This window comes from Astatotilapia calliptera, chromosome 22 (assembly GCF_900246225.1).
Source record: "Astatotilapia calliptera chromosome 22, fAstCal1.2, whole genome shotgun sequence".
NCBI classification, from domain to species: Eukaryota; Metazoa; Chordata; class Actinopteri; order Cichliformes; family Cichlidae; genus Astatotilapia; species Astatotilapia calliptera.
In genome coordinates this window covers 18,269,423-18,279,382 of record NC_039322.1, presented here as the reverse complement: position 1 = coordinate 18,279,382, position 9,960 = coordinate 18,269,423, and the positions used below count along the sequence as shown (strand labels likewise).

The 9,960-nt window shown below is 40.2% G+C and overlaps 1 protein-coding gene across 1 annotated transcript in view; it reads left to right on the top strand.

Annotated features, from left to right (window-relative positions):
- Positions 1-1,472: 1,472 nt before the first annotated feature.
- Positions 1,473-9,960, top strand: part of elp2 (elongator acetyltransferase complex subunit 2) — a 33,715-nt gene continuing 25,227 nt past the window's right edge. Inside the window, exons 1-10 of the mRNA XM_026156276.1 lie at positions 1,473-1,669; positions 1,797-1,875; positions 2,255-2,328; positions 2,542-2,686; positions 4,486-4,563; positions 4,931-4,995; positions 5,117-5,183; positions 8,394-8,540; positions 8,795-8,890; positions 9,854-9,954. Coding sequence (XP_026012061.1) covers positions 1,538-1,669; positions 1,797-1,875; positions 2,255-2,328; positions 2,542-2,686; positions 4,486-4,563; positions 4,931-4,995; positions 5,117-5,183; positions 8,394-8,540; positions 8,795-8,890; positions 9,854-9,954 — 984 coding nt within the window. The 5' untranslated portion in view covers positions 1,473-1,537. The remainder of the gene's footprint in view (positions 1,670-1,796; positions 1,876-2,254; positions 2,329-2,541; positions 2,687-4,485; positions 4,564-4,930; positions 4,996-5,116; positions 5,184-8,393; positions 8,541-8,794; positions 8,891-9,853; positions 9,955-9,960) is intronic.

Sequence of the window (9,960 nt, the reverse complement as noted above, 5' to 3'; positions counted from 1 at the left end):
CTTTTCTGCCACTCATGAGCTGACACTCCAAAGATGAGAGCCATAGGGTATCCTCCACATGGCGTGCGCCCCATAGAGAGGTTGTCTCACCCTGCCAAGTCTGTCTAAATCCTGCTTCACTGTGAATGAGGAGGGACAACAATAGCAAGTCGGGCATAATCTATTTTCTGCTGAAGTGTTGGTGACAGGGTGTCTGTTTTGTCTTTGTCACACCCGTATACCGTAAGTCAGCTTGGTCAGAGGTGAGCCAACACAGGCCCAACACTCTCCCTTTCTTCATCCTTTCTCTCTTTCCTTATTATTTGGGCCTGTTCCTGTTTGTCTTTGCTACACTGTCATTTATGATATGACTTAAGGCCTCACAGTCACCATCATTTTCCCCTCTGATCCTGTCAAATAGGTGCCCCGAAAACTCCTTGTTACAAAAGTGTCAGCTGTGCAAGCCCAAAAGACCCAGGGGGCTTTTTTCTTTTTCTTTTTTTTTTCATTACAAGTAAGGTTGTCTGGCTAGCAGCTAGCTCAGCTGCGATCACTCACCCTCAATATAGAGTGACAAGTAGATGATGCAGTCTGACACAGCTCTGTGCTTATGCTATGGCGTGTTGATTGTTGAGAGAGAGTTTTAATTGAGATTTTGATTGAAATGGCACTCACTTGCCCTATAAGAGCTAGCGTCTCTATAGTACATACACATATTTTATACAAATCCACAGTTGTATATATTTGTACATTGTCTGATGCAGTGTGACTGTCCTTCAGGCACAAGACAAGAGAAAATCTCCAATCATCCATCCTGCTAAAATATCTCCAAATAAGGCTCTAAATCTCCAACAGTTTTGTTTTTGTCTGGCCTTCAAAATTCCCTGTAGGGGAGATGAAACGAAATCTCCACAGAATAACAAATAATCACCTCACTGTTATCCTATTTTACTTTAATTCAGCCATGCTAGAGATCGAAGATCACACAAATAGCTTATTATGTATACTATTTTATTAATGTTATAATATCAATACAATACAAATTAGAGCATATTATGCATAAGGTGTTACAATGAGTTATAAAATGTCCTTTGTGACTTAATAAAGGGGGAAAACCCTTCCCTTCCTGTCTTAGTGATGTTTTGAGGCAGCTTCAGTGCATCTTGGCATTAATTCTTCACTTTTCGCTCCTACTACTCTAGTCAACAGTGTCGCTCGATATTCTCACTTCAGGAGTCAAAAGTTCAGGTTTTGCCTTCAAATTGTTGCGCGTCTGTAGCGTGTCTATGGATTTGTGATAGCATTACGCCATCTACTGGACTCCAATCGGTAGCGCAACTACAACTAATCCTCCCCGAGATATCTGTCACTAGTCCACAGTAAGCACCCATATTGTAATTAAAATATTAATATTATTAAAATAAGTCACGTTATAGACGTGTGTAAATTGTTTTAAAAAAAATAACATTCACTGTGCTCAAAATGTGGAACCGTTGTCACAACGGTACCGTTTAGCCCCGGCCACATTTACAGTAACTCCACAACTTCAGCTTTCAAGATGGCGGCGGCCGTAATTGAAACATGCCATGTAGCTTGTTGTGCAAACAGGACGCCAAATGTTGTTTCTTGGGGTCGCGGAGGAACTATCGCTTATGGGACATGTAACTCGGTGGCTCTATACGACCCAGAGGTAGGACAGGCCGTCACTTTCTACTGAGAACCCGCTGTTAGCTGTCACAGCCAGCGACGAGCATGCTGAAGTTTTAAATGGGCCGATATTTGTTTTTATTACTCCAGTAAACTTGTTCTTTCTTTAGGAGAGGAGAGTTGTAGCTCTTCTAAACGGACACACCAGCAGAGTTAATGCGGTCCAGTGGGTTCACAGAGAGGACAGCGGTGAGTGTGGAGAGAATGGAGCTGATGGCTGTCAAACTGCTTGTGTGTGTGTGTGTGTGTGTTGTTGTGTGTGTGTGTGTGTGTGTGTTGTTTGTTTCCGTTGTTGATCCAATGCTGCTCGTGCTGCCACAAAGGCAGCTGTTCTTTAAGAGCCTCGCAGAGGTTGCACTCGTGTTGAGCTATATTCCTGTCAGGACACTGTGCAGGTTAGTCACCTTATTCTGCAGGAAGCCTACAGCGAGCTCTTCAGAGACTCCTGGCACATTGAGAAACTATATTCCAAAAACGTTGCCATATGCTACAAGATTTATGTTTACAGTAGTTGTTACTGTGTTATGTGCGCCAAACCATCAAAACCGTGTTACTGTTATTGTCACAGCTCCAGAGGGTCATCTAGTCTCAGGAGGATCAGACAATCGGCTCATCCTCTGGGAAGCTCAACAGGATGGAAAGGTGAAGCAGCCGCAGCACATATTGCTCATACTGTTTCTTACACCTTGCCACCTCTTTAAACAGCTAGTAAAGCAAGTGCATGCTCCTTGGAGAAATGTTTGATTCCTCTCCATAATAATGGCCATACTTTCTGAAGTGATCTCCATCATGATTTGGCAGCATATAGGGTAGCACAGGTGGATTAAAAAAATAAATAAAATGTGATGTTTCCAGTTTATCCAGTCTGTTGAGTGTAAGGGCCACACTGGTCCAGTATGTGCTGCTGATGCCATCTACGTGGAGGACTCAAAGATACTGGTGGCCTCCTCAGCATCAGACTCCACAGTTAAACTCTGGCTCTGCTGTGATGCCAAACAAGGTAAGAGACAAAAAAAAGAGTGACTGATTTATTCATCAATTACAGTTGCTGTGATTCCTGAAATTGATAGTTACACTACAATTCTACTTATATTAAACTTGAATGATGTTCCCATAGAGAGGAACAGCCCCTCAGCTTGGATTTCCTGCTTAGGATGTTGAAGCAGCCCCAAGAACCCAGAGTTAATAGTCCGAGATGGCTGCAATGACCATAAACAGTAGTAAACACATAATAATATTCTGTCCTGCCACTGTTGTGTATTTGTGGCTCACTAAATAAGCCAAATAAGCTAAATACGCTTTTCCTGGAATTCATTAACTCAGGAGTAACTCCCGAGTTCCCAACAGCTAACTTCCTTTGTAACTGGAAGGCAGCATAATCACAGAAGCCCGACACAAAATCAAGAGTAATTGAATTAAAAGGAGAGAAGCTAGAAGATCTTATTTCATACAGTGGATGAACTGAGGGGCTGCGTCAAGACCAAAGATAAGCTAAATGAGGATAATTTTGAACGATGAATCATTCAAAGCTACTGCAGTTCAGTCTGAAACAATATGGAGCTGGTTAAGAGTGTGATTAGTCAGAAGTTATGTCTTCTTCTTATGAGGCATGGCTACTCTAAAGATCTATAGTTCTCTTCACATATTGTTTGATGTGTTTCAACAGAGATCCCTAAAGTGGTAGCACTGCAAAGCGTTTACCACAAAGAAAAAGCAATCATTTGTGAAGAGCTTTAAAAGAACAACATTTTTGTGTCCTTTAAGATTTCACAAGATATTAACTAAATTACATGACCTGGAAACGTAGGGGGTCTACAGCCACAAGCTAGAATGCTTCAGCATCCTTTCCCCTCTATATACCAACTATTAACTGACATATAAAATGTTAATTATTTGAGTTTATCATACTGTTTCTGATTACCTGTCTAGTAATGGCTTTCAGAGAGCATGGCAATGTTTGTAACTTGATTAGCGCTGTGCTGCAAAACTATTTAGGCTTGTCATGTATGCCACAGCACTTACAGTAGACTGTCTTCATGGTTCAGTGGACTTACTTACATTTAAGAAGAATTAGATGTATTTATTTGTAAAGCTTTACCTTCAAAGCTTCCAAACTAACTCACTCTTCTCTCTGATATAAATCTTAAAACTAAGTCACCATGTGCACAATAATTGGTTACAGGTACCGATCACCTTGCAAACTGAATGAGCCTCAGACTTTCCTAACTAGAGTCATAAATTCCCCTTGAACATCTAAAGGCTTCATTATCTGATTGTTCTTCTAAAGGGTAACGTGTATGTTTCTAAACGTAGGTAAAACAACTTGCTGGTGATTTAAAAAAGAAATAAAAAGGCCAAATTTTAGATGGAATTTTTTATACCCCGTATCATACAAAGCTGTAGAATTATCCCTGGTAAAAACTGTGAGCATCTTTCGTGTTCCTGTCTGTCATCCATGATCCTTCCCTTGTTTCTAGCTGTCCCCCGTAACGTCTCCTCTTTGCTGAGAGTTCTCGTCCAGGTCTCAGTGCAGAAAAACATTAATGAAGCCTGACAGTTGTCGAGCTCAAGCGTGCGTTTTTGTGCACTAGGCATCACCTTGGGTTATATTCCCAGTTAAGAATACAGTCTATTTCAGATCGGTGCTGTTTGAAGAGCAGTGGCTCGAAATGTACTCTCTTCATCGGCGGGGGGAAAACTCTGTGTCCACATGTATAATGTCATCTGTATTATCTTAAATTATTTCCTGTTATTACATCGTGTTTAAAGTTTAATTTCATGTATGTTTCCTTTCCTCAGCTGAGTGCCTCCATAACTTGTCCTTTGGCAGCGGTTTCATGATGGATGTCTCTCTGGTACTGTTGCCAGGCAGCAGAGGTAAGCCTAAGCCGTTCATCCATAGACATCTCTTAAGTTATGAGACACACACACTCACACATACATTCTTTTTTCCTCTCTTGTCATCCATCTCAATTTACACGACTGCTTTAGAGCCTGTAACTGAACGTCATATTCAAACATTCAAAACTCTGTCTCCGTTTGAAGTGTCTCGCGTCATTTTGCCTCGCAATTTTACACGCTTTTCTGTCTGATTCATGCTGTGCTGCTTCCTTTCCATTCCGCTTCTGTTTATAAAACCTAGATGGGGATGTAAATGCATGAAGCCTGCTGTGAGAGCGAGAGTGTGTGTGTGTGTGTGTGTATGCGCGTGCTTTTGTGACTGTGTGAAAACTTCTTCTCACAGTTCCCATATTGGCCTGTGGGGGTGATGACTCTCGGGTGCATCTCTATGTGCAGGCCGATGGGCAGGTAAGCTCGGGTTGATATTTCTTTCAGGAAATGCTCTTTTATGTTCTTTGTGTGTACGCTTTCCTTTGAATTTCCACAGTTAGAGGGCAGTGTCTGACCCTTTTTAATCCCTCTACAATAGCTGCAGAGAGCCATGTCCCTGCAAGGACATGAAGACTGGGTTCGTGGAGTGGAGTGGGCATCTACAGGTGAGTGGTAATGTGTGTAGACTCTTTGTATCAGCTGTATAAGAAGGTTATTATCGTAGTAGAGTGTACGTGTGACACATTTAATTAAAAATCAAAGTACAGTAAGTCTTGAGCGATCTCTCACTTCATTTTATTATAATAGTTATAATAGATGCAACAATTGATTGAAACGTTTGCAGTTATATATGTAAACACAGTATGTAAGCCAAACAAAGTCAGCCGTTGGTATGGCCACCTTTATTCTTCAACATAGGCTGAACTCTTTCGAGCTCTCTTGTAATTTCTTTATGTAGTTTTAGGAATATTTCAAAAACCTTCTTGAAGGACATTTAAAGCTCTTCTTTGGATGTTTGCCAAGGAATAACTTTGAAAACCTGGAAAACTATTGCTAAAGACGGCTTTGAAAAACTGGAAGTCTTTCTCCTTAGAAGCAAAATGTAAAGATCTGACGGCTGACTAAAAGGTTTTGCACAAAGACACAATCATGCTGAATCAACATTCAGTAACAATCATTATTTTATCATTTTTAGTTATTAAAAATTGAATAAAATAATGTTTGTTACTGGTCAAAGAGTTCTGTGGGTAATAAATGTACTAAGCTTACTAAAAAGGGACCTGTTACGGGCACCGAACATATTAAAGAAAAAAGGACTTGATAACTTTGTGGTCTGGAGTCCCTTTATCCCTTTATTTACCCTTTTTATCTTATTTTCTTTTTTCTGTTATGGTAGTGTTTTATCTTCCAGAGCTTGAAAAGCATGCGCTTGATTTCTCACTTATCTTTAGTCGATCTTAAGAAAGCGGGATAATGCAGTTTCTGGGCTTTGAAAGAGTTAGATAACATGTTGCTGAGTAAATGCTGAGAGGTGGGAGTAGATTTCCTGTCCTGGCCTTTAACCAATTTGACAAGAAAGGCTGACATGTGGTCTTTGACCTTTGCAAATTGAAAAACAAAGAAGTGGAAAGGCAATTTTCTCCTCGCAGACCCAGAAAATGTCTAAAGCATGCATGTGGTTTCCATCTTTCCATGCCAAAGTCCAGCCTCACCATCCACTGCATTCAGACTATTTTGATAGCACCCGGTAATGCATGGATCCAATCCAGGCTCTACTAATTGTGTAACCCTCTTCAAGGGCACTTCATTACTGCACTGTTCTGACTGTGTAAAAGCTATTTCATCTCCTTAACCAACCCTCTTCACCAGTGTCTCCTTCCTACTCACAGTCTATGACCTACTCGGTGCTGCCAAGCTCCGAGCCAAAAAAGAGAGAGAATGAAGTTTGTTTATATGAAGTATTCTCACAGGAATGACAAAAACCCTCTCTCTGCTGCGAGGGTAGTTAAATAAATCAGTCTGTTCTTTTATGATTCGACAGATGGCAAATTGGAGCAGTAGAGGAGCAGTTTATCATAGCTGTACAATATTGGGGTTCAGAACATGATTTCTAGTTTTGTATTTCTCTCTTTTAATCTGTTTTTTTTTCACTAGGTTTAATTATACGTTACTTTAAAATCAGCTTGACATCTGTCATGCACTAAAAGCTTTGTAGAAAGAAGTCTCACTTGAAAGGCTTTTAATATGTTTGCTATTTTTCCTCATAATTAAATGGTCAGAAAACATGGCCGTGTTGGCCTTTTCGCAGACTGTGCAGAAACTGCAAGATTAAGATAGTGAAAGTATCATAAATTAAAAGTCAAAGTTAAAAATGACTTTGATGCCCAGTTCTCGTTTTAAAAACACTGTTGCATAAGAAGTAGTCACCACTGCGCGTCGTTTCGGCACAGTTTGAGGCGAGTAGCAAAACAAATCATGGCTGTCGTTATCATTAGTGTCATTATGCTATGATTGACAAACTATAATGGCTTCATCCTTCTTATCCCAGCATTCTGGAGGCCTTTGGTGGTAGCAACACAGGACTTTTTTTTTTTGTTATATCTGTTTATCTTGGCAGAGATAAAAATGGAACGGTGGTTACTGCACTAAAACTAAAACACCAGTGTGAGAGACGGGCACACTCAGGAATAGTGGCATGTGCTTTGTTTGCCACTTGTCGGCGCGTATTTGACCCGCATACCTGTGTTCTGACTGGCTACATCACACTCAGCAGCAATCTTCTCCTAACTAACAGATAAGTGATCAAAGTGAAATTAAACATCTAGCTGAGGCTTTAATGCTCATTACAAGGCTGAAAACTAAGGCTCAGAATTTAATTGTCCCACGTGGCTCGGCTTTGACCACTTTAAGCACGATGAGCTCTGCTTGAAACTGAGTGCTGAAGCACGCTGACTTCTGTTAGAAATCAGTGGAAGTTTTATTCAAAGGTGCTATAAATAATGATTTTAAATTTATGATGAATCAAATGACTGTCTGTGGGAAATTAGCCTACACTCTGCATAACTTTATATATTTTGTTTTAGCCACCAACAAGCTTCTGGCATAATTCTGACTGGATATTTGCCACTCTTCTGCCAAATATCCGCATTTTAACCATCTAGTTGTTGTTTTGCAGTGAAGTTGAAGAATTTGAAGGTATTCTTCCAACTTTGTTATTCCATCTCATTCATTCCATCCAGAGCATGATGCTACCACCACCATGCTTTCCAGTTCATGAAGGGGTTGAGCCTTGATGGTTCATGGGTTGCTTCTAACCAACTTCGTCTTATTTGAGGGTAACAGTTTGGGTCTTCTTCCAGACCTTGGCAAAGTTTTGACATGCCCAGATAAGTTGTACAGTTCTATAAACTGGTGATTGTGGAATCTGCAGCTGTTTAGAAAAGCTTCTGAAAGAGACTTGTCTAAGCCCTGACCTCAACCCTATTGAAAATCTGTGGACTACGCTTAAAAGCCGGGTCTGTGGACACCAATCTCAAATAATTTTAAATTTGTACACCCAGTTCTTGTTATTTAAAGTCACGGAAGATGTACAATTATTCCACACAGAACAGTACAAAGAAGTGATGAGGTTTTCAACACGTTCAAGTATACTAATGTGTCTGATCTCTCTATGGTTTTTTGGACTGTCATTGCTTCTGTTCGCACCAAAACAATACCACTATATTTCATAATACCACACATTTCATTGAAGGACATGATCTGATTAAATAAAACGATGCAAAGTGAGGATAGATTCTGCAATAGAATATTTTAAGAGCCGACACAAAATAACTTTGTAGTGAAGGTTTTTGGGTTTTTAACTCTCACTCATTCAGGTGGGGAGCTGTTATTAGCCAGCTGTTCGCAGGACTCTCTCATCAGAGTGTGGAGGCTGTGTGCCAAGTCTGGCACAGACACCCATGCAGAGGACAATCACAGCATCATCAAAATGAAAGAGGACATTTTTGAAGTGAAGGAGAGAGGTGAGTGGGCCACCCAGGCTTGATTATAAAAGGGGCGCTAATTAGCCAAATGAAGAGAGAAGGTTTTTGAAGGTTTAATGGCACATGATGGTTACAGACCTGTATGTATGTTTATACATAATTGTTTTTTTGTGTGTGGAATTTTTCAAATTTCATGCAGTTGTTCTCGTAATCAGACACTATTTCCTGTGGAGGTTTTTTTGTTGTTGTTTTTAAGCTGTTTTTTTTAGGCTTCATTTGTGTTCTTTCTACAGATAAGTCCTCGGTGTATGCTGTGTCCCTTGAAACGGTGCTGGCAGGCCATGAGAACTGGGTGTATGGGGTTCACTGGCAGCCTCCTCTCTATCAAGGTACCTTGATTAAAACTTGGGAGGAAATGCCTGCTATGACGCCCATTTTTGGGCATGCACTTGCATAAATTTGCCAGTAGGTCATTGCTACAATCTATTAGTTAGTCAAAAACACAATCAGACCATTTATTATAGATTCAGAGAAAAAAACATTTCAATCACTTACTCAATTTCCACAGCTGGTGGAAGTAAATGAATTGGCTTGGACACAAGAGGCATGTTTTTTTCCCCTTTTGTCTTTCAGTCTTGGCTTACAAAAGCCAGCGAGAGACTGTGACATTTTAAAAGGAAAAAGAAAAATAGAAGTGTTAAAAGTTATTGACTTAATTAGTCCTCAAAGGAATGACCGATGTATGCGATAAATTCTTGCTTTAAACTCTGGTTTACATATATCTTTGCTTCAGATACATCAATACAAACAATCTTTTATTTTTAATTTATAAGTCAACATAAGTTACAATAATTATGATGCAGACACATGTGTCCAAACTGAAAAACACTTCACGAAATGACAGTTGCACTCTCCCTGCAGTTTGGTGGTCTTTGCATGGAAAGCAGTCATGCCTGCAGCTATCTGTGTGTTTGGGGAGCAGAGAGCTTTTAACCACAGCACCATCATTTGTGATCTTGTCTTGTTCTTGGTGTTTGTTGTAAATAGAGAGCAGTCAGTTTGAAAAGAGCAAAACATGTTCATCAGTACTCCTTGAGTTTTTGTGCTGCACTAAAAGTAAAGAGGTCGCTGAGATGATTAAAATAAGTAGTTAAAAAAAAAACATGCTATGAAAATTTGACTGTTCAAATAATTTGCACATGCGGCCGAGAACAAAGGATGTTGGGAGTAGGATGTACTTCAGCTGAAACGTGATAAAGATGGAGAAGCACTGGCCTAATGATCAACTGTTAAGCAATTTTTTTGATCTCCATGCTTTTCCTGAAAATAGATCTCTTTATCTCCTCCTGCAGGTGGCGAGCTGCAACAGCGTCTCTGTTTGCTCTCCGCCTCTATGGACAAAACCATGATCCTCTGGGCTCCTGAGGAGGGTTCTGGAGTGTGGATAGAGAAGGTCAGT